Source organism: Marmota marmota, unplaced genomic scaffold (assembly GCF_001458135.2).
Source record: "Marmota marmota marmota unplaced genomic scaffold, marMar, whole genome shotgun sequence".
NCBI classification, from domain to species: domain Eukaryota; kingdom Metazoa; phylum Chordata; class Mammalia; order Rodentia; family Sciuridae; genus Marmota; species Marmota marmota.
In genome coordinates, this window is record NW_026000153.1 from 11842948 (window position 1) to 11867624 (window position 24677).

At 32.4% G+C, this 24677-nt stretch overlaps 1 protein-coding gene across 1 annotated transcript in view; it reads left to right on the forward strand.

Moving 5' to 3' along the window:
* The window catches only part of Septin7 (septin 7), a 96711-nt gene that overhangs the window by 59520 nt on the left and 12514 nt on the right, over positions 1-24677 (forward strand). The window contains exons 3-8 of the mRNA XM_048786307.1: positions 4390-4490; positions 5541-5675; positions 12137-12254; positions 15717-15809; positions 16680-16776; positions 18179-18230. Of these exons, the coding sequence (XP_048642264.1) occupies positions 4390-4490; positions 5541-5675; positions 12137-12254; positions 15717-15809; positions 16680-16776; positions 18179-18230 (596 nt within the window). The remainder of the gene's footprint in view (positions 1-4389; positions 4491-5540; positions 5676-12136; positions 12255-15716; positions 15810-16679; positions 16777-18178; positions 18231-24677) is intronic.

Here is a 24677-nt window from a genome sequence, read left to right on the forward strand (position 1 = left end):
AATTTTATCTCACAATTTTGCTGTATTTGAAAATCATATGTTAATTCAGTGAAAGAATTGTCAAGTTGACTTTCTTTGGGAAAAACTTTTATTCAAGATTAAGTCCATTTTAATTTTATCAAGAGAATTCATGGGGCTAGGAAACTGGGTTCAATTTCTAGCATCACAGAGAGGGGTGGGGGGGTGCTGTGGGGGAATTATTTTGTGAAAACTACAGTGTTAAGATTTTTTGTTTGTTTTGAGTTCTTAGTTGGCAACTTTATGTTGATCTACTTTAAAACCTTTTCTTGGTCTATGAAGTCCTGTAAATCACTACTTTAGATTAAGTTGGTACAAAATTTGTGGAAGTAAGAAAAGGTGAAAGCAGTGTATCCTAGTCTTAGAAAAGCATGTTTTATAGATGCCTTGAAAAAATTTACAGACTCCAATTAGAAAACTCTCCTGCAGTTATAAGCGCAGTTTTGATTTTTTGAACCAATCAAGACATTTGAATGCTTTTATTATCAGGCTTTGTGGTTACAGTAATGATGAACAGATACAGTTCCTTAAGTTCTCAATTTAAAAACTTACATAAACAATTACGATTTAGTGGGTAACCCGGATGCTACTCTCATGCTAAAGAGATGACCTGGGTATAGTAGATATTAGTGAAGTGGGAAGGGGATGGAGAAGAGGAGGCAGTGGGTTGAGAAGTGAAGATAAGTGGTAGCTATCAAGAAAAGGATGAGAGAAGTATGTGTAAAGAGTTGAGAGAGTAGTGTGGTTATTTCAAAAAGACTCAAGAATAGTTATATTCAGTTTCTGAGAGATGAGAGGTTGAATATACAGGGGAAATAATTGTCAAGATGATTAAAAAATGGGAAGTTATCAGATCCCCAGTATGGACTGAGAAATTAGCTTTAAGAAAAATCAAATCTCTTTCATTGAATAGTAGGGAGGACTCAATGCTGATTCAAACAGGTTGAGAATGCTCTATCTTTAAAAGAGGGGCAGGTATTTTGACCAGCATAGTTGACAGACATGGTAGAGAAGAGGACTTTAGGAAGACCGTTCTGGGAAGTGAGAAGCATGCGACTAAGAAGCATATAAAAGGAATATTAGAGGTAGCCGATTGAGGTTGACACTCATGAATTTTATGGTACACAAACAGAAGGGTGAGTAGATAGACTAATCCAGACCGGAATCGGAACTGGAAAAGGAGAGAAAGGTTTTAAGAAGTGGAGATTGCTAATAGAAAATGAAAGGAGCATGGGATTTGAGGTCTCAGAGTAAGAAGACAGAAATAGTGAGTAGTGGTTGAGAGAGTAGAGGCAGAATTAGAAACTTGGTATCAACTTTCTCTTGTATAAACTAAAATAATTCTGGGTCTTGATGAGAAAGAAGCAGTCTTTACGTATAACTATTATACTGTAGGTCATTTCTACTTTTCTGTGGTAGATTTAGAAGCATTTAAGATGATATTTATCTTAATAGTTCTTATGTTTGAACTCTGTGGAATACAAAGTTTTTTCTGAGCTTTGGTCGTAATGTCATTTACAGAGCAAGTGTTAGTAAGAAGTGAGCTCCTGACAAAATTGTAAACTTCTCGCCAAAATTTTGTGCATTTAATTAAATAATGATTTTAATTTACTCTAATAAATGGCTTATAACCAATAGCTTAAAAAAGTTTAGTGTACTTAGCAGTCTTTTGGTTATGAAATGGTAAACATTGAAAGTTTGATTTTTTTTTCCCCCTCTCAGATTGAAAACTAAATAGCATTAAAAAGGAGAGAACTTTAGATTTCTGAAATCTAGGAAGCCAGAATAAACCTCTAATGGGCTTTAGTTTTATTTACTCTTCAGGGAGAAACCATTGAAAATGTCCTTGCTTCATTCCTTTGGTATTAAATTATGCATTTAATCTTAGAATTCTGAGTGATGCCATAAAATATGCTGATGTGACTGACCTGCTTAAGGAAAGTGCATGGGAAAGTGGCCATTTGGAATAGATTTGTTAAGAAAAGTTTGAAATTCCTGGACTTGAACTAATTTGTTTTCCATGGATCTCATGAGGATACTTGAAAAACCAGATGATAGGATACAGTTGGATCCTGTGAATGGCACTTGTTTACAGTTAAGTTTTTTGGATCTCTTCCATATGTTACTGACTTTGTATTTGACCATGTATGGATATACAGAATTTGATAGGTGAAAGAAGAAAAGAAGATTTATAAACCCACTCTTTAAAGTACATATAATATTCATTTTTCTTATCAAGTCAATAGACAATTAGATTGAACTGATTTTGTTCATTCTTTCCTTTTTTGGGATGGCGGTGGGCTGTGTTGGTGATCAACTCCATGGTCTTATGCATGCTAAGCAAGCACTCTGTCACTGACTGATCTACACTCCTAGTCCCTTTTTTTACTTTTTATTTTTTTTTAAATAAGAAATGTCTTAAAATTAGCCTGGTACAGTGGCACACACCTGTAATGCCAGCCTCAGGTGTAGGACTTAGCAAGACCCTATCTCAAAATGAAAAGGGCTAGAGATATAGCTCAGAGATAAAGCACCCCTAAGTTCAATCTCCAGTACCCTGAAAGAGAAAAAAAATTAAAATTTAAGTTGTTGTATTAAGGTGTGTAATATGTAGATAGCATTTGGGTTCTGTTTATTAATAAGGAAAACAAATGATTTCAAATAAAACTGAGAGAATATTCATGTGGAATAAATATTTTTTAAATCAAGTAAAAGGACAATCTGATTATTTAATATGTTTTTGCTTAGTGACAGTTATTAATAAATGACCTGTCTTTATGAAGGATCTGGAAAATAATCCAATAATAATAATATTTTAAAATGTAGACTTGACCAGGTTGTCCTTTAACTAGAGGACCACTAGATAAATAAAATGTGGACTTCCTAAGCCAGGAGAGAGAGCACAATTTAAAAATTTGTTTTAATACTTACGAATATTATAACTTATATTGATGTTTGCCTTTTAAATATGCAGATAAATTAATACTTCATATTCAGATTACCAGTTTATTAGATTAATATGCTTGTATTTGGGATGCTCAAAATTTTTACTGATAGCTTATGCCAAGATCAAAGCAGTTTGAAAAATCATTGATCTAAAAGATAAGACCTTGACTTCTTAATTGTCTAAAAGATAGGAAGGTCCTCCAGAGACATGCATGTCTAAATCTTATAGATTGTTTTCTTTTCAAGATTTAACAAGTTTTTTCTTAATAATAAACTTCTTTTATTGGTAGTCACTAGCCACATGTGACTATTTAAATTTGAATTAAATTCAAATAATATAAAAATAAACATTTAGCTCTTCAGTTGCACTAGTCACCATTTTATGGGCTGAGTAGCTACATTACCAGGTGGTTACAATATTGGACAGAGTGGATACAGAACAATTCCACTATCTAGGTATTATTTTCTTGGTACTATTGGGTATAGTTGCTGCAGTGTTCTTGCTCTGCAATTTTAATCTGAGCTTCTTAATCTCTTTGTATGCAAGAGCAGGTATCTAAAAATGCAACAGAGAAAATAGAGTTCTCATTTCCATATTCTCTAACAGTATGCCAAACTTTTTCTACCCAGAAATTAAACACTTTCTTTTCAAATCCTTTTAGTCATCGTATATGAAGTTGCTTTTTTCTTGGTCATGATCACATTTTATCCTTTAATTGGGTAGAAAACAAATTGTGCCAAGAACCATTGTTGTATAAGTTTAAAGCCTTTAATCAGACAGAACATATTGGAAAGATAACTGAAGATTTTAATTAGTAAAGTTTCAGTCTTATGAGAATACATTTTCACTACCTGGGCCTTTATTGATTGTGTTATTCAGAATATGGAGCATATAAGTTGACTGAAAAATATTTAGGGATGGCAGTAAGTTTGCTTGAGTAATTAGTTTGGATAAAACTATATGGAGACTAGTCCAGGAAGTTGTTTATTATAAATGCTAGATGAAATATGCTTGTATAATTAATCACATTTGAACTCAATAAATTACCAAATTATTCAAATTATTTATTTATATTGTTTGTGTATTTGGGTCACATGGTATTTAGCTCTAGTGGTTATTACCACTTCATTACATAAAGAAGGAAAGTTCCTCTTTCCTTCTTTATGTCAAGTATGAACCATAAACTCAGTATGAGTTACCAAGAGAATGGTATATTATATACATACATGCTTTTCTTTCAAGTATTGAGGATTCTAATGGCTGCAATAATTGATTCTAAAGAAAATTGTGGAAGAGAGTAGATTTAATTTGTAAATAATTGCCAAATTGGTTTAGAAAAATTTGATTGTCACTGTTTATATCCCTTGTAGGAAATACCTGGTGTAATGCATGATACTAACATCTGTACCAAATGACTCTTACAGGTGGAACAATCCAAAGTTTTAATCAAAGAAGGTGGTGTCCAGTTGCTTCTCACAATAGTTGATACCCCAGGATTTGGAGATGCAGTGGATAATAGCAATTGGTAAGAAGTGTTTGTCCTCATTGCTTTCTAAGGCTTTTGAGATATCAGCATGGTTAGACTTCTTTTGCTTACCACTTACGTTAGCAAAGAGCATTGAACTTTAAGTGATGTGACTTGAGTTCATATGTCAACCTTGCCACTTATTTGAAAATATTGTTTCCTATAAAATGGAGTTAATACCTGTCATATAATTACTTTTAACACAAATCTTAAGCAACAAAGGTAAGAATTTTCATCATTGTAATAAATGTGTAATAAATAAGAATTCTCATTATTGTAATAAATGTCATACTTTCCCTTTACTATAATTTATAATTGTATAAATTATTTTCTAAATAATTAGCTAAATTACCCAATTTTTAGACCTTCAGTTTTAAGTAAATTAACTTATGGAATTCTAGTCTTAAGTAGTTATCGTAGTTTTTTTTTTTTAAACCTCTAATTAAACCCAGGGGCACTTAATCACTGAGCCAAATCCCAGCCCCTTTTTGTATTTTATTTAAAGACAGGGCCTTAACTGAGTTGCTCAGGGCCTCACTAAATTGCTGAGGCTGGCTTTGAACTTGCTATTCTCCTGCCTCAGCCTCCTGAGTCTCTGGGATTACAGGCACCTGTCTCTCTTAGTGTTTTATAAACAGAATTTTTTTTTTTTAGTTCCACATTGTTTTTGAGGTGATTTTCTCTCTTAAAACGCACAAATAAGTTTATCCTAATGTTTTAATATTAAAATAATCTCCATTTTTAAATTGTATATAATTGTTTTCATATTGGAAAGTATCTTAGCATTTTTGTAGTTATCAATCCAAGTAATTTGTTCATAATTAACTAGGTCTTCACACTTACTGCATTTAAATCTTTTGAAATAATGAACAAGTTTTATTCAACATAATTTTTACCTGTTTCTGAATAGAAGTAGAATAGTTTGAGATCCTTCTATTAGTACATTGGTTTTTACCTAATTAAAAATATTGATTATTATCTTATGGTTATCAGTTTTTCATTCATTTATAAGATTGCAACTTAATTGTGTTGTTTATCTGCGTTCCACAGTTGGCAGCCTGTTATTGACTACATTGATAGTAAATTTGAGGATTACCTAAATGCAGAATCTCGAGTGAACAGACGTCAGATGCCTGATAACAGAGTGCAGTGTTGTTTATACTTCGTTGCTCCTTCAGGACATGGGTTAGTACCTTGATTGTTCTGATGCATTTGTTGTTGTTTAGTATTTCTCATCTTTATGTTCATATTTTAGAATCCTTATTCTAGGAAGCACATGTAACTAAACTAGACCAATGATAAAGGACCAAATTCCATGCAGAAATGACTTACAGCAAACTTTTTAAAGTTCTAAGTAAACTAACAAGTGATTTTATCCCTTAGGTCCTCATGTGTAAGTATCGTACCTGCTTCATGGAAAGTAGCAGGGTTTTCACCATGGTTTGAGGTCTCAACGTGACTAATTCAGTGTTTGTTTTGACCATACTTTGTCACTAACTAAACTACCAAATAAGCAGGAGTAGCAATAACAATTGTCTTTCGACTTATGCTAAGAAATTTTAAATAATTTTGCCATTTCTTCAGTAAGTCCATTTGGCTTCTGTTTCATCTTAGCTACCAAAGTCATATTATTTCCATTTCATACCCATTAGTACTAACCTTCTTTTTATTAGGAGTTAGGACCATGTGTCTAGATGTACATCTGATTTGATTATTCTGTTTGTTAGTAGTTAGCCTGTAAACTCCTCACCCCTTTTTTCCCCTTGGTACTCTTCTGTCATTTTGAGTAGATGTATGTGTTATTATCAACTGCAGATGCTTTTAATTACTCTTCTTCAATCTTTTTGTTTGAGTCAGTAACTCAGGGTAATTCAGTCACTTAATGATAACTCCACCTCTTCACCAAAAAGAACTAGATTATTATGTAGTATAACATTTTCCTTTGATACTCAAATTGCAGTAATGTAAAGCAATTTCCTTATAAGCCATGTTGAAATAATGAACAAGGTTTTTGGTTTCTCTCTCCATCTTTTCCGTAGTCTGATGTCCATTTTCTCTATTGGTAGAGCAGGGAACCTTAATTATATAGTCAACATTTTTGCACTAGCAGGTTAGAGAGGTGAAAAGTGTACCTTTGGATATTCTACATTGTTCTCAGAAGTTTTTAAATTTATATCATTTAAATGACTCATCTAGTTAAAAGGCTCAAAAAAGGTAATCTTAAAAAAATAGAAGACTGTATAAAGTTTTTTATAAGTACCTAGGCAGCTACTTCTTGAATTTAATTTTTTAAAATATTTTTTTCAAGTTGTAGATGGACACACAATATCTTTGTTTATTAATTTAGTTTTTTATGTGGTGCTGAGGCTCGAACTCAGTGCTTCACACATGGGAGGCAAGCATTTTCCTACTGAGCTACAGCCACAGCCCCTTAATTTTTTTTTTTAATCAACCTAGTTTAATTTGTTAGGACTTAATCCTGGAAGTCAGCTGAATGAAATTTTAAACCTGCAGTTAAGTCAATAGAAATTAGTAAGCTCATAACCAGTTTTATTATTTTAGATCTTTTGGACACTCTCCAAGCGTTAGTATTTCTCATGAAATTACATTCCTCCCATCCCCCCTGGGGAAATTTATTTCTTAAAATTGCATGGGAAATATGAAGGTTCCCCCAATGCCTTATTTTTTTTTTGTTTTAAGATAAAGTTTTATAATTGAAATGATATGTAGAGGCTTTGAGCTGTTTTTTGTTTGTCACAGGAATGGGAGTTAAAAATTTTTATTTCCTATATGCAAAAATATGCTTTTGAACAGTTAGCTTAATTATTTTTAGAAATGGAGCAAAGTTTTGCCCATTATGTGATACCATAAACTATGTAAAAGAATATGACACTGAATTTTATGTAGAGTTCTAAATCCTCTGCTCACTCAAGACTGAAAATCCATGCAGTTTAGTAAATGAATCAAGGCTTTTTTATCTTGTTTGAGTAGTTCCTAGATTTATTTTTTAGAAGGACTCCTTTTTTGAAGAAGAAATAAATTGGTCTAGTAGCGTATTGATTTTATTGTCTTCTACCTCATCCTACCAAGTGGATGAGGATATAGGCGTAACTTCTTATTTCAGTTATTATTGTTCCATTTTTTTACTCACTGTTAGGTAGCTGCTGTTAAAATCAAACTCAGTACTTCCATTTTAAAATCGTCTCATTCTTTTAATACTGACCACCACTATTTTAAAAAAGTAAATATAATTCAGTGAGCTTTATACAGAACTTTTTTCTTCCTGAGAAACATACTGTACTTTATTTTTTTTTGTGTGTGTGTGTGTGGGGGGGGGTGTTTATCATTTCCCCTGTGGTCAGTGATTTTGCTATAAATAGGCTTTGAGATTAAATAATCTTTTCTCTCTAATGGGGGTTTATTTTTTTAAATTTTCACAAAGGACTTTCTGTTAGTTAAAAACAAGATTTAAAAACTAAATTTGTTAATGAACAGATAAACCTGTTCAAAACTGAAGGGACAGAGGAAAAATTTCAATCAGCATGAATATAGTCAACATTGAATGAAACGTTTTTCTGCTGTTGTCATTTTGTAAGCATGTGAAATTTGTATACTAATTTAAGAAGAGTTTTATTGAGACTTTTATAAGGTTTTACCTTTTATCCTAAAGGAAAAACTGATTTAAATGTTCATTGGCCCTCGTTTTATACTTAGAAAATTGACTTCCCTGATTCCCTGTCATGATTATTTTTAAATACCTTTCTCTTTAAAGTTGGGATATTATAAATAAATACTCAGTTTAAAGTAACAATTAAAACAGAACTCTCAAGGGATAATTTTGCATGTTCATTTGCAGTATATTATCCATAATAGCTAAAACATGGAAGAAACCCAAGTATCCATTGACAGATGAATAGATAAGCAAAATCTAGTATAGCCACATGTTGAATATTATTCTACTTTAAAAGGAAGAACACATAGATTTATGGTGCAATATGGATGAACCTTAAGAATATTACATTAAGTGAAGTAAGCCAGTGCTGTGGTCTGGATTCATTCCCTCCAAAACTCATGTGAATGATTCCCCTCATGAATAAATTACCAGTGTAATAGAAAGCCCTTTGGAAACTGAATTGCCCCCTCTAGTATTCTGCCACATAAGGAACAACACTCCTTTTATATGGGGGATGCAGCATTCAAACCATCTTAGAAGGGGAGAGCGGGCCTTTACTAGACACACCTGTGTCTACCTTGACTTGGGCTTCCCAGACTGCAGAACTGTGAAAGAACACATTTCTTCTTCTTTTTTTTTTTAATAAATTACACAGTCTCAGGTATTTTATTATAGTAGCATAAAATGGACTAAGACAGCCAGTCATAAAAAGACAAATACTGTATGATTCCATTGAAATGAAGTACTTACAGTGGTCAAAATCATAGACACAGAAGTAGAATGGTAGTTACCAGGTGCTAGGTGGAGGGAGAAGGGAATAGTTATTGTTTAATTTGGTATAGAGTTCCAACTTTACAAAATGAAGAGTTCTTGAGGTAGATGATCACACAACATTGTAAAATATCGCTAAACTGATCACTTAAATTTATGTTATCTGTAAAATTTAAATAATTTTATCTGTATTTTAAAATATATTAATCATTATCTGGTTTTAAATATAAAATCTAGTTAACTTGTATTTTGACTTTAATGTTTTATATTAAATGCTCTTAAGATTTCATAAAAAAATTAACTGAATTCTGCCTTTAACACTGGTTTATATAAGCCTATCTATATAGCTTAATAAAGCAGAGGTAATTTAAACTTTTCATGGGTGTAAATTGGAAACTGTACCATATGTATTTAGAAATCTGAGATTGAATAGGCCATGACTTTATATTTAATGATATATGTAATGATTGATGACAATAAGCAAATTTTAATTTTTTCGCAAAGATGGATAGGTTTGGTTTTTTTTCTGTTAGTATTAGTGAGGTAAATACACTGTTATACATAGTATAGTGTTATTTCAGCTATACTCTTTCCCATGGTATTTCCTATTCTCTGAATGCCAGTAATGAATTCCAAGGAACTCAGGATAGAGAGATTTGCAATAGGAGGTAACCATCTTAAATTTTCATATTTGTATCTTCTTTTCTCTTTACCTCTGTTTTTGTGCTGGTGAGCCTCACTACCACAATGAGGTATAATAGTTTTTGTTAGTATAAAGGAATATCGTATTACTCTCTGGACTCCTATCTTTCCAATTTCAACTATTTATTTATTTAAAAATAGTATCAATGTAATTATTAAGTCAGTATTAGTCAATAGAATAACAGACCTTTATTCCAGTTTCTCTTATTGCTTTATAGAAATTAAGGAATATTACTTTAGAATGGTATTGCTATGCAAAAATATTTCTTATTATCTTTACTTACTTCTTTGGAACATTAATATTTAGTCTTAAGTAGGATGTAGGTGTAATATTTAGTCCTAAGTAGGATATAGATTTAAGGACTTTCTTTGATTTTTCACTTATAGTTCCTAAATAACATAGAGAAAATTATAGTAATTTACTTTTTTTGTTCATAAATATTTGGGCCCCTTCACAAGTGTCCAACATTGTGCTAAATGCTGAGGATACAGATGAATGAGATAAAACCTTCACTTGAGAAGATCTTTTAGTGAGAGGATGGGCAAAATGAATACATATTCAGGAATTAATATGCAGTTCATTGAGTGTTTACCACTTAGAAAATGCGTAGTCGTAGATTAAAGAGGATTCCCAGAGGAAATTGGCCAGATTCAAAATGAAAAGTAGGAATTAAACCAAATAGGAGGAAGATGGGATTGAAGGATGTTTCAGGTAAAGGTGGTAACCTGTGGCCAACAGTTGAGTTATGGTACTTTCAAGAAATTGTGAGAAATTAATAAAGGATGACACATTGGAAGTGGGAGATGGCAAAAGATAGGCCAAGAATGCTGAGAAATGAGTCCAGATGGAGGATCTTTGTCTTTACTAGCCCTGTAAGCCACATAACCTAAGGAATGTGTCCTTCAGTAAGGCTTTTAGTCAAATAATGATTTAAATCAGATTTGGATGACTGCAGTGTAGATGGTTTATAGGGAAACAAAAAGGCTCATGTGGCTCTCCATTCCAGAGGTCTTGGTGGCCTGAACTAAAGTAATGGAAATGGAGGTGTGTGTACCTGTGCATACATATTTGTTTGAATGTTTTCCCCTGTAGCAGATCTTGGTGAATCTTCAAAAGTGAGAATTAGAAGAGAGAGCAATTCTAGATTTCAGGCTTGAGTAATTGGTTACATTCACTGAGCTGGGAAGCATACAAGAGGAGGAAATACTGAGACTCAGGTTGTTTTAGTTTTTGCATTGCTGTGAAGAATATACCTGTCAGAAACAATGTAGAGGAGGACAGATTTATTTTGGTTCACAGTTTCACAGGTTCAGTCCATGATAGCCAACCCCATAGCTCTGGGTCCAAGGTGAGGCAGAACATCATGGTAGAAGGGTGGAGTAGAATAAAGCAGCTCAGAACGTTACAGCCAGGAAGGAAAGAGAGATCTCCAGTTACTAGGGACAAAATATAAACCCCAGGGTCATGCTCCCAGTGACTTACTTCTTCCAACCACAACCTACCTACCAACAGTTATTGTCTATTTAATCCCTATCAGTGGATGATGAATCTACTGATTAGATCATGACTCTTATAATCTAATTATTTCACCCCTGAACATTCTTGCGTTTTTTCACGTGAACTTTTGGGGGATACCTCATCCCACAAAATCCAACTCTCATAATCTAATTATTTCATCTCTGAACATTCTTGCATTGTCTCTCATACATGAGATTTTGGAGGACACCTCATATCTAAACCATAACATAAAGCTTTTGATTTGAAGGAGCCCATGAGATGTCTCAGTTTAACCATTGGGTAAACAAATCTGGTCTTAAGTGAGATCTAGATTGTGTAAAAAGATTTGGGAGTTAAAGGTCTGTAGAGGAAAATCAAAATCTATTGAATGATGATAATCATACAGAATATAGAATTTTTTAAAAAGGGCCAGGTAGAGAATTCTAAGGAATGTACTTCTTTAAAGGACCAGCCTTACACAGAGGATCCTATAAAATACCTTAAAGGATCATAGAAGAGCTTATGAGGGGGTGATGACAGATATACACAAAGGGCAATTTGTGATGGTAAGCATCCATATGGAAAGATTTGTGACTTGAAAAATACAATGGCAAAGTGATGGCAGCAGCCAGATTGTAATGGACAGAATGAATTTTGAAAGTTTTCTTAAGTATCTTGTCTGAGAAGATTGTGAAATTTAATAAATAGCTGATTCTAAGAAATTCTACTAGGAGCCTTTCTGGTTTTTTTAATTCTTTATTAGGGCCAAAACCCTATGAACTGGGTGTTCAAGGGCAGGAATCAAAAAGCCTTCTTAGTCACTCCAGTGTTTCTTGATTGAAGTCCTGTTCTACCTAACTGTTGGCTGGCCTAATACCTCATCAGAGAGTGTTTCTGATAAGTAAGTCAAGCAGTTAATTGTATTTACTGGTCATTGGGAATGTGAAGAATCTGTTTCCCCAAATTGGTCAGTTCAGTCATATTAAATACTATGTATTTCAGACTTAAACCATTGGACATTGAGTTTATGAAGCGTTTGCATGAAAAAGTGAATATCATCCCACTTATTGCCAAAGCAGACACACTCACACCTGAGGAATGCCAACAGTTTAAAAAACAGGTGAGCAAAATAAGTTAACTCCTGGGTTTCTCCCATTATTCATGTAATTTGCAGTTTTTACCATTTTTCACATAATTTGTTGCAATACATTTCTCTTTCGGATTTACAGTATTGTCAAATTGTATTAAAAATAACTCCTGAAAATAATCTTCTGCCTTAGTTTTCTTCTCAAATTTTTATCCATTATCATAATAACCTGATGCTTTGTCAGTTTTTAAATAAGACTGTTTTAAATAACTCCCATCACCACCCCTCCTCACACCTTATAGAATTATTTTAGAATGAATTGCCACAGCTAGGATTGCTCATTGAAAGTATCTAGTTATTTTTATAGCCCTTTAACCCTGACTCTGCATTTTGTATAATGTTTTCCCAATAAAACAAACCAAATTTCTATAATGAGTATATTTGTTTCACTTAATCTTACCAGCTTTTAATTTTACTTTTCAGAAAGACTGAACATTTTTTAAAGCAGATATGTTCATTTTAAAATTTCTTTCATGAACTTCTTGTTCAAAACCTTTGTACTTTTTGAAGAATAATATTAAGTATTACCTGTATGTATTTATTATAGATTCTTTTTATTTTGGATATTTAGTTTTCTCTCTTCCTCTCCCCACCTCACTTGCCTTGCATGTGTTTCTCTCTCTCTCTCTCTCTCTCTCTCTCCCTCTCCCTCCCTCCCTCCTTCCCTCCTTCCCTCTCCCCTCTCCCTCTCCCTCCCTCCCTCCCTACCTTCTTACTTATCTCTCCCTCTCCCCCATCCTCTCTGGAACCCAGAGGCATTTAACCACTGAGCCACATCCTCAGCCACCAACCCCCACCTTTTAAATTATTTTGAGTCAGGGTCTCACACAGTTGCTTAGGGCTTTGATAACTTGCTGAGGCTGGCTTTGGACTTGCAATCCTCTTGCCTCAGCTTCCTGAGCCATTGGTGTACGCCACCATGCTCTGCTAGTTTTCTCTCATTTTTACTGTGTATTTTCTTTTTTCTCTTTTGCTCTTTATATTTTAATTTTTATTGCATTTTATGGAAGACATGTTTTCCCCATGTATTAGAGATATATATGTTCCATAGTTTAAGCTTTTATCTAAACTCATACCCAGTTTTATCACTAATATTGAGTTAAATAATGACACATTTTCCTCATTATCTTGTCTTAATTTATTGTACATGACATTTTATGAAATGTAGGGTCAATTTGTGGAATTATCTCCCATTCTAGTAGTTGTAGTTTCTGTTTTAGGCCTGTGTTGTATTTTTTTAAAACCACAGAAACTTTGTATTATATCTAAAAAAATAAATTTTTGAGTTATTATCTCTTACTGTTGTTATAGTTCTCTTTATTAAAAAAAAATACCGTTCTTCACTTTTCAGTATGAATTTTAGATTACCTTGAAATTTTTTACAAAAAGAAAAACCTGTTGAAATATGCTTTCAAGTTGTGTTAAATTCATGTAAATTTTGAGAATATTTTGTATATTGTTTTTACTAGACTTATTTCCATCAGGAATATGTTTTTTTTGTTTGTTTGTTTGTTTTCCATCATTCCTGTTTTTGTCTTATACTGTGGTGTAAATTTCAAATACTAATCATGTAATACATTTCTCCCTTTATCTTGCATTATATCTCTGTTGGGATTTGTACCGAGAACTTAGAGATAAAAAAGACAAAGAAGTAATGATCTCTACTTCCAAATTGGTCACATTCTAGTAGTTGCACAGTTCCCTTTTTCTTTTTTTCCTGTTTTTCTTTTGGGAATTGGTAATTAAAGCAAGACCGCATACATGCTTTCCCACTGAGTTATACTTCTAACCCTAGTGGTTGTTATTTTTCTTTTTTTTTTCTTTCTTCTTTTTTTTTTGGGGGGGGGGTATGTTTAGAATAATGATTTCTATCCAGGAGTCTATCAAAATCATCTAGAGAACTTTTTCAAAATGAGTTGTTGGGGCTTATCCCGACCAGTTATTACTGGCTTTAGTATTTATTTTGAAAATGCTCTCTCAGTTCATTTTAATATACAACCTGTACTCAAGAACTACTACTCTTAGAGCTTGATACTATGACTTCTTTTTGTGTGCTAGTCATTTATTTGTCATCTCATCAATTTTTTCTACTCTTTTTTTCTATGTAGGACATGTCCCATTTGTGAAAGATATGTGGTCCTGTTTTTTCCCCCCAGGGGCAATTTTTACTTCTTTTTGTTTCTATCTAGTATAGTAGCCATGTAATTTACTTTGTTTACTGTCTGTGTACCTTCCTTGAGAGTAGCACCAAATGTAAGCAAGGACGTGAGTTCTAGGTACATTAGCTGTTTGTTTGTTGCAAATTCAAATACGGTAAGTAGTTGAAAATTATTTGGATGTCTGTGTTCCATTTTGAATTTGGAGTCAAGTTGTCTTCTTTGATCTTTTCATTTTTGTTAACTCTTGAGCTTCTTAATTTCTAGGGCATATTTTCATCCTGTGGGTTGTCCAGTCTTGTATATGTTGCTTTTTGATTTGTGTTACACACTGTACATGCAAGGATATTTACCTATCAGATTGTAATTTTTCTCTTGGAACCAATGTTATATTTAGTTTCACTCATTCTGGCCACATAGTATAAAATTTTTAGGTGAGTTTTAGTCTGCTGAATAAGATAGTTGGTGAGTTGTATCTAGAATAAGAATCTCAGTTATTGTAAATAAATGACCTAAAGCCATTATGGTAGAAACCAACTGGTGAATCCCTTTCTGGTTTTTATAGTTTTGGAACTCTTGGTTTTATAACCAAATGACTTTTACATTTTTAAAAACTTTTATTAAATTTTATTATTTTTTTAGTTGTAAATATTTTTATGTGGTGCTGAGGATTGAACCCAGTGCCTCACATGTGGAAAGCAAGCACTGTACCGTTGAGCCCCAGCCCATGACTTTAACATTTAAAAAAATTTTTTTTTAGTTGTAGTTGGATACAGTATCTTTATTATTTATTTTTATGTTGTGCTGAGGATTGAACCCAGTGCTTTTGCACATGCTAGGCAAATGCTCTACCACTTAGCCACAACCCTAGCCCCAACTTTTAACATTTTTGAAGCAATTGAATTTTGGGTTTTATTTGTCAACATAATAGTTGTCTAAAAAATAGAACTTGGGAGGCTAAAGCAGGAGAATCACAAGATCAAGGCCAGCCTCAGCAACTGGTGAGACCCTGACTCAAAAACTAAAAAGGTCTGAGGATGTGGCTCAGTGGTAAGGTGCCTCTGTGTTCAGTCCCCAGTACTAGGAAAAAAGACTAGCATAGTTTTTTTTTGTTGTTAGTTTTTTTTTTTTTTTTTAATTACAGTTTTACATCATTGAAAAACAGTAAAGAACCAGAAGCTATGTGGTCTCATGTAAGAATCCAAGAAATTTACTAAAAATAGGGCCAACATACTAATTATGTATGGAGCTCTTTTGCTAACTGTTTCTTCCATTTTAGATAATGAAAGAAATTCAAGAACATAAAATTAAAATATATGAATTTCCAGAAACAGATGATGAAGAAGAAAATAAGCTGGTTAAAAAGATAAAGGTAGATTAATTCATATATTTTTATATATGTACATAAATATATATACATGCATGTACATGTGTGTGAAAATATTTGGGAACCTTTTCCACAGAAAAGACCAAAAATATCAATGTTTTAAGGAGTTGGCTTATAAAACAAGATTGTTTAATGTTGAATTCAACTTTGGAGTTAACTTGGTTGATTAGCTTTTACATGTAAATAAGGCTTTGCTTAAAATAGGTGAATAGCACATTCATATCTTAAATGATTTTAGGTACCCTGGACTTAAAAATGGTATACCAAATAATGGCATATGTAGGCTAATAACCCAGTTATCTTTGAATTAATGAACAATGTAGAATTTCCGGGGTTTTATAAAATAGCTACTTAGGTATTTTTGAAAGCCCCAAGAATTTTGAAAGTTTTATTCTCCGAGTTAATGTGGGTGAACACAAATCAAGTTTCTTGGATATGAAATTTTGAAGTTAGAGTTTAGCAAATAAAATATTTCTTGTTTCTAGTATTGTTTGTTGGTTTATGATAGGGCAGATACAATTAATCACAAGCTTCATTTTTTCTTCCCCTAAATATCAATATATTTTTTATTCTTTTCCCTCACAGTGTGGGCCAGTTTTTTGGAGTGACTTTTAGCAAATAATTTGATAGCATCTGCCTTAGTATTTTTAAATTTTCAGAAAAGATATAACTGTATTCACTGATTACCTTGGTGGTAATATCCTATAATCTCAATTTATAAATATTTATTAATGGCCTACAAAAAATGTTGAATTATTATCAATTTTCTTGTTAATTTGTTGAGTAATATAACTTTATTCTTGGATTTGTGAGGACTACCGAGATGTATTTGAACAAGAATACTTTATTTTATAGGACCGTTTACCTCTTGCTGTGGTAGGTAGTAATACTATCATTGAAGTTAATGGCAAAAGGGTCAGAGGAAGGCAGTATCCTTGGGGTGTGGCTGAAGGTAAGGTTTTCTTCAGTGAATGACTTGTAAGATCTCATAAATGCAATAAAACTTTGTATTTATAATTAGTATAATATGCATACTACATTGAAACAATCCAGATTTTCAAGGATAGTTCTGATTTTATTTTCCTTTAGTCTTGTTTTCTTCAGAAGTACATTATGTTTTTCAAACTTTCTGTATTTTCAAACCTTTAATACATACAGGGAACTATGTGTTAAATTCTAACATTGTAGTAATACTTTAGAAGTCAGTTGTCAATGCCCCACCACATTTTTTATCTCATCATTAGGTCAATTTCTGTTTTCTTGTTTGAAAACATTCTTATAATTCAGGACTTCTATACTCAGGGCCAAAAGATTGCTTCCAAGAGTTCTGCTGAACCCTCTGAAATAGAACAATTTGGAGAGAAAACCCATCACATTTATTTTAGTCTCAGATGGGTCGTGGATCCTCAAGAATCATTGAAAATATTTATAAACTCAGTTCTCAAAGCAGAAATCACTTTTTTTTTTTGCCATCACATCTTTACAAATTATTATAAGAGATCCTTTTTACTAGTTTTATAAAAGCTTTTAAATGCCAATAAAATGTTATTGCAGCAAGCCTTAGAATATCTCTTAGCAATACAAGTGTGTCCTCAAATTTATGTTTCTTATATTGGTTTGATCTAATACTTTCTGTGAATTTTAGTATATCCTTCCAGATTATTGTCTAGATATCCCACCAGTGACCCTGTCCTTTGTTCCTAGCTATCTGTTGGACCCAGTGAACCTCTAGTTGCTGGCCTGAGACTTTAGAATTTATGCTTATGTACCCCTTAGAAATCTACACTGGAGAAATTGTATCTCTGGTTTGCTGCCTCTCCCCTCCCTCCAAGTGGTGTTCTTAATACACACACACACACACATATTTATTTGTTTATAAATATGTATATATACATTTATTTATTATTATTTTTAAAATAAAATAAAGAATCTTAAGTTCGTGGCTCATCTTTTTATTCTGTTTACCTATGAAGAAAGTGTTTATGAAATGACTCTCCCCTCATCCAGACTACTAACTTTTAAAAATATATTTCATCACAGAATAAATATATTCTTTACCAATGAGAAAAAACATATTTTTCCTTTCAAATTTTTAGAATTGTATGTTTCCACATAGCTCATTTATTAGGTTTACTTATCTATCACTGAGGATTCAACTATAGTAAAGTAATATTATAATGCAATTATTTGTCATTCCACTGAGTGCTATATTAGAATTTTACCTTAATGAAAAATTGATCTAAGCAGTTCTACATATTCTTTCATTGTTTTTACCCCCAAGTTCCTGTGAGATTTCCTTTGGAAAGACTTGGTTTAGTGGAAATAATATATGTGGTCTATTTTTTTTCTTATAGTTGAAAATGGTGAACATTGTGATTTTACAATTCTAAGAAATATGTTGATAAGGTAAGTACAAACAGTGATGAAAATAGCATAAGTGTTTTGTTTCCTTAAATAGAGTTGTACAGATTTACTTTTTACCTCTATAAATGTGGCTAATTTAAATTGGTATTTTCATCTTAGCAATGAAGTAAGTACTTGATGTAGACACCTTGGATTCTTTCTCCAAGGTTTGTTTTAGCAAAAATACAAAATAAGTTGCATGACTAGGGATACAAAGGAAAATCAGTCTATCAACATACATTATGTTGAGGTTTAGAACTGAAAGTAAGGATAAAGAGTGGAATATACAGGAAAACTGTAAAAGCTAGACTTTGAATGTTAAAAGGTGCAGAGTTCAGTAGCTGGTGGAATGAAACAGTTTTTATACTGTAACACTGTGAACAAAACCAGTCTTCCTATTTGGTGAAAAAACAGCCCTAACTTGTGCATTTCATACCTGTTGAAAGAAAAGCAAAGCCTAGGATATTGAGGTCATTTTGATAAGAGGCCCAGGGACTTGAATTAGAAAAACAGCAGCAGGAGGGTTGGGAACATAGCTCAAGGTTGGAGTGCTGGCCTAGCATGTGTGATGCACTTGAGTTCAATCCCTTGATTGCACCCCACCCTCCTCAAAAAAAAAAAAAAGAAAAGAAAAGAAAGAAAGAAAGAAAAATTAATGTCCTCAGAGAAGTGTGTGCCTCTGTGGGAACTGGAATCAGGTATTGGCGCCCACCTGTGGCTTCAGTTGTGCACAAGCAGTAACTCTTCCTATATTCTCTTTAAGGAGAGTAAACAACTTCTGTTAAAAGGAAAAGCTTTAAACACAGCATTTTGAAAGAAAGAACCAAGTTTATTTGGACAGGGCCAAACAAAAATATTTTAATGAATATAATCTTATTACCTTCTGTATTCATATTCTATTGTGTATTCCAAGAAGTAAATTAGCTAGCATTTGGATTTCTTGTTAGTGAGAATAGTGTGACTACCAAGCATGTAGCTTTGCCTTACTGATTGCATATTGCAAACCGTGATGGGTTTTATGATGGAGGTGTGGGGAGATGTATGAGAAAGTAGGATTTTTGGTAACCATGTCTATACCTTATGCTTCCTTTATTTGGATTGTTGAAGACCAAAACTATAATGAAAACTATTTTAAATGATGTACATTGCAGCTAGATATTATCTTATCATTTGGAGAGAATCCTGAGGGATCATACATGTAAATAATGAGAAAAGTTCTTAAAAAAAGGAATAGTGTTGTTTTTGTAGCTGTCAATATTCCTTATAATGGAATAGAAAAATGTCACTTTTTCATATTTAAAAATATAAAATCCTATTTGAGATAGGGTTCAGTTTTTTTTCTCCTTCACAAAATATATGTGAACAATTTTAACACAAAAGGATTTACAATAGTGAATATTCATAAAATTTTAATCTACTTTAAATGTATTTTCTTTAATTTGGGGACTTTTAACTATTTAAAAGAAGCATACACAAAGGTACTGATGATTTTATATAATGTTTAAAGAAAAATGTACTACCAATGTATTTTTCATTAAAGGTATGTACTTAATGTTAATTTTTAAAAAATTAAATAATTGTTTGTATCCTAAACATGAGAAATTACTTTTCCACATTTTAAATTTAAGATTTTTAAAGTAGTACAATTGGAGTAGTCCTCCTATTAGTTATAGGTAAGGTAATTCAGAGAAAAATAGTAAATCTTAAGCTTTGATTTAAAAATTTTTTTTAATGTATACAAAATTCTGTTCTTTGGGCTTAACTTGATGAGTTCAGTTATGACCCAGGAAGAAAGCATAAAAAGTAGAAGTAGTATAAAAAGAATACTATCAGAAATCTATGTCAAGATGAGTCATGACAAAAGTTTACCTGTGGGAATAAAAAAAGAAAAGTTTGCATGCTAAAAAGCAAATTGCCCCAGAAGCTAGTAAGTAGAAAAAGAAATGTTTTTAGAGATCAAACCAATTATAGAATGACTATAATTGTAAAAGATGTTTGATACAATTTGATTAGAATTTATTACCTCATTGAGTATGACATACTAAATTTTAAGGAAGTCATTGAGACATATTAAATCTGAAAGAAGTCACTTAAAAGTTCATCCATTAGTTATATGTTATCTTGAAAGTTTTAGCAATTTCAAAAAGCATAGTAGCTAAATTTAAAAAAAAAATAGTATCAGCAGTTTATGATGCCTTTATTACAGCTAGGTACATATCCATGAATAACTAAAAATAAAGACTAATGTTTAAGTATATGAAGTATGAGTTTAGGCTTCTTATTGAAGTTCTTTTTGGATTTCTCTAATGGGACTCTCCCTCCATAGTGATGTGTTCTTTGACAATGATAGCAGGGAGAGGTTGAGGTTGCTTGGAAGAAGCAGGATTGTTTAAAAAAGAAAAAAGTTGCCAGTACTCCAACCATCTCATTTTGTATGAACTTAGAGCATCTGAACATGGTTCAAAACACTGTTTCTAACATCTAAAAACATGCTTTTCCCTTAATAGAAACGTTTTTAATATTGGGAAACGCAGATGCTTTATGGATTTATTATTGAAGATATACCTCAGTAAATGAGATGAAGGGGAGTAGGTTCTTCTTTAAAGCGAGAGAAGGGCTATCTGCAACTTGGGAAATTTCAGGCAGATCAGTTTAACTAAGAATTTGTATGGAAGTTGAGGATCTGGAAGTTGATTCTCTTAAAACTACTCATGCTTAAATAACTTAAAAGACGTCATATAGAGTCCCAATTTTAAAGATAATTCAACTAGACAATCTCTTTGGTCCCTTTAAAAAATGTTGGTGATAGTTCTTTTTAAAAATTACTTTTTATGGAATCTAAATAGGGTTTAATGTAGGCAATTTGAGAAAGAAAGAAAATTGATGATAATGTCAATTATTCATTTATTGATTGCTGAGGAACCTGTTTTTTTCATTACCCAGTAAACAACATTTCTTCATACACACATGTATATGTGTGCATACTCACATTTATGTGTGTATACATACAAGAACCCCTATTCAAAATTTATAGTTAAAATAACCTTTATATGGCTTCATAAAGTGCTAATCATATTTGGTTTATAAGCTAAATTGTTCAAAAAATGTTAGGCATTGGATAGTATTAATTTATCTTATTTTTAATTTTCTGAGGCAATTTTTGGCAAATAGAGTGTGCTTAACTATGGAATAAAAATATATTTGTTTTGCATATCTGAAAATTGGTCCTAAAATAATTGTTCTGGAAGGACTTAAAATCAAGAATGAGAATGTGTGGTTAAAATCTGAAAGGTAGCTGAGGTTGTCTAGTTAAATACTAACTTGTCTCAAGGCTTTCTGGACACTCAAGAAAGGGTTACTATTCTTAACAACTGGCCAGGTATTACCTGTATCTGACAAATAAGTTATCAGTTTTTTAGTACTTTTTTTTAGGGGGGGGGGGTGGTGCTGCTGGGGATCACACTCAGGGCCTGTACATGTGAGGCAAGCACTCTACCACCTGAGCTATATCCCCAGCCCCACTTCTTAAATTCTCAGGGAGAGTGTATCTTGTGCATTTCTGTATGGGGGATGGTAGGTTGTTGGAAGCCACAGAAAGTGAGACCTCCCCCATCAAACACATTCAATAAGGGGTTGTAAAGGAAAGGGGAGAATAGTTCCATATCCAGATTACAAATCTCCTTAAAGAAAGAAGATGATCCCCAATAAGGGGAGAGCTATCCTTTTTTGCTAATTTGTTTTTTAGAGTTTTATATGCTGCTTTCTTCCTTGATTTTTCTTGTACCTTTTACTTAAAATCACTGTTGATTGTCTCTGAACTCTTATCTATCGTTAGCAGTATTTAAGATGGTTGACAACATGCTCCAGGTTTGGGGGCACACCCTGTTAGCTCTTTCCTGCTTGTCAGTTCATCTCTCTTTTCTATAGCCTTCTTCATCTCTGGTCTTAGGATAACTTTACAAGTAACTGAGTTCCTAAAAATACATGTTTCAGAGTTGATCCTAGAACTCTTTTCATGAAAAGGTTTTCAATTATAAAAGTTTCCCCCTAAAATTAAATTTATTCAGTTATGTCCCTCACTCTTTGTTCAAATGTACTTTTATAAAAATAGTAGTTGGGATTTTATTTTGTTTATGATTGGTTTTAATGCTCTCATTTGGCAAAATAAAATACTGACAAATATTGTTTCCCAAAAGTTTTGAAAATTTGTTCGTCTTTGAAATCTGTTGAAATGAAATTCTTTTGGAAAATTTTACATGAAAACTATATGTCAGATATATAGTGACTAACCATTGGAGTGAAAGTATTAAATGTACTGCTTAATGTATTCTTCAGGAAATACCACACATATAATTTGAATGAAATGTGGGTCATGAAATACAACCACGATAGAATTTAGCTGAGTCAACTTCATGTGGCCCTTGTTGTGATTCTGTTACTGGACACCAAAGGGTGAATTATCTGGTGGTTTTAAAGAATTCTAACCAGGGCTGGGGTTATGGCTCAGCGGTAGAGCGCTCGCCTTGCATATGCAAGGCCCTAGGTTCATCCTCAGCATCACATAAAAATCAATCAATCAATAAATAAATAAAGTTAGATTAAAAAAAATCTTCACATGAAAATAATATTAAAAAAAAAAAAGAATTCTAACCCTGTTAAAGAGAACCCTGAAAGGAAATATTATATCTGTATTATATCTTTGGGGATTTAGTTTGGTATTCAGGTTATGTGATAGCCTTTTTCTTTTCCTTTTATGAGACTTTTTCATTTCTTTGACTGGGTTGCTATTAATTTCTTTGACAAGATTGGGTTTGCAAAGCTTTTAGCATATCTGTGGGGTAGGGGAATTTCCCGTTAAAAAGCAGACAGGCAATAATGTAACTTGGTTTTTCCAGCCACCCATTTTAGTTGGGGGGAAAAAGAAATAATACTAAATGTGATAATAAAAAGTTATCCTTTTTCCTGCATTTTCTACATTGTAAGCACAATTTTGTATTATAGTTTTAAAAGAATCATTTTAATAAAGATAACTGGAAGTGGAATACTGATTCATTTTAAAAATTAAAGAATTTAAAGATCCATTTTAGGTATGCATGAACATTTTTTTCATAATATTTGAATATCAGTTCATTTGGTCAGGGATCAAGCATGACCAAGGATGAAGAAGTATCTCAAACATCATCTATTGCGGATTTTCTTTTGAAAGTAAAGACATATTTAATAGGTTTGGAACTTTGGACAGGCTATCAGAAGACTAATTGCCTAAAATATATATTTTCATAATGATTTGGAATAGTTATTGATAAGAGAATTGGGGGAATAAATTAACTCACTGTAACAAATTTTACCATAAGATTTTTAACTTAGGGCACATACCTTAATTATTTAATCCTCAAAGCTATACATTTGCTTTTATTTGTGGCTTTTAGTAGTGTTTAAACATGTTCAGTATTCATTTTTTAATCTTTTAGGTCGGCATGTAAAGGATTATTTATTTTTTGAAAGATATAATCAGTTCTTGTTTACTATGCACAGATTCCTAATATTTAAAATTTGGATTCAAAAGCAGATTTCAAATGATGGTGAAATGAGATGAACATCATTACCCTAGATTCATACGTGACTGCACATGTGGTGCAACCCTACATTGTATACAGCCAGAGAAAGGAAAAGTTGTGATCCATTTATGTACAATGAATCAAAATGCATTCTCTTATGTATAACTAATTAGAACAAATAAACAACAACACCAAAAAGCACATTTCAAAACATGATTGTTTCTCTGTAGTTTGCTATTTTTCCTCCAGAGTCATTTAAATAATAATTTAGGTGAAATGGTTTACTCTTTGTAAACTGGTAGATAGCCTTTAATGTGTATGGATTACTATAAATTCTTTTTTTTTTTTTTTAAGAGAGAGAGAATTTTTTTAATATTTATTTTCTAGTTTTCGGCAGACACAACATCTTTGTTTGTATGTGGTGCTGAGGATCGAACCAGGGCCTCAGGCATGCCAGGCGAGCGCGCTACCGCTTGAGCCACATCTCCAGCCCATGTATAAATTCTTTATGTGAATTGCCTGATTCTTCCCAGAGATAAATAAAATTAGCATTAGGTTATTATAAGTATGAATATGTGTTTAACATTAAAATGATTATTATTCTCTCAAATTCTAATTTATTCAATATATTTACAATATTGAAATATTTGTTTTTGAATCATGGCTATATGTTAAATAATATAAGTTGCTTAAGTGTACATATTCAATTATTTAAGACTATCAACTCAATAATAGTTACTAGATTATTGTATAGAGTCTAAGGAGGAAATTTGGGGAGTGTTTGAGGAACTGAAGTTAGAAACCCTTTGAAAAGCTAACAAAAGCTTTGGGTCATCTCACCAGTAAAATGAACTTAAGCACACATCTATTTAGTATGCTTACTTCAGGGCAG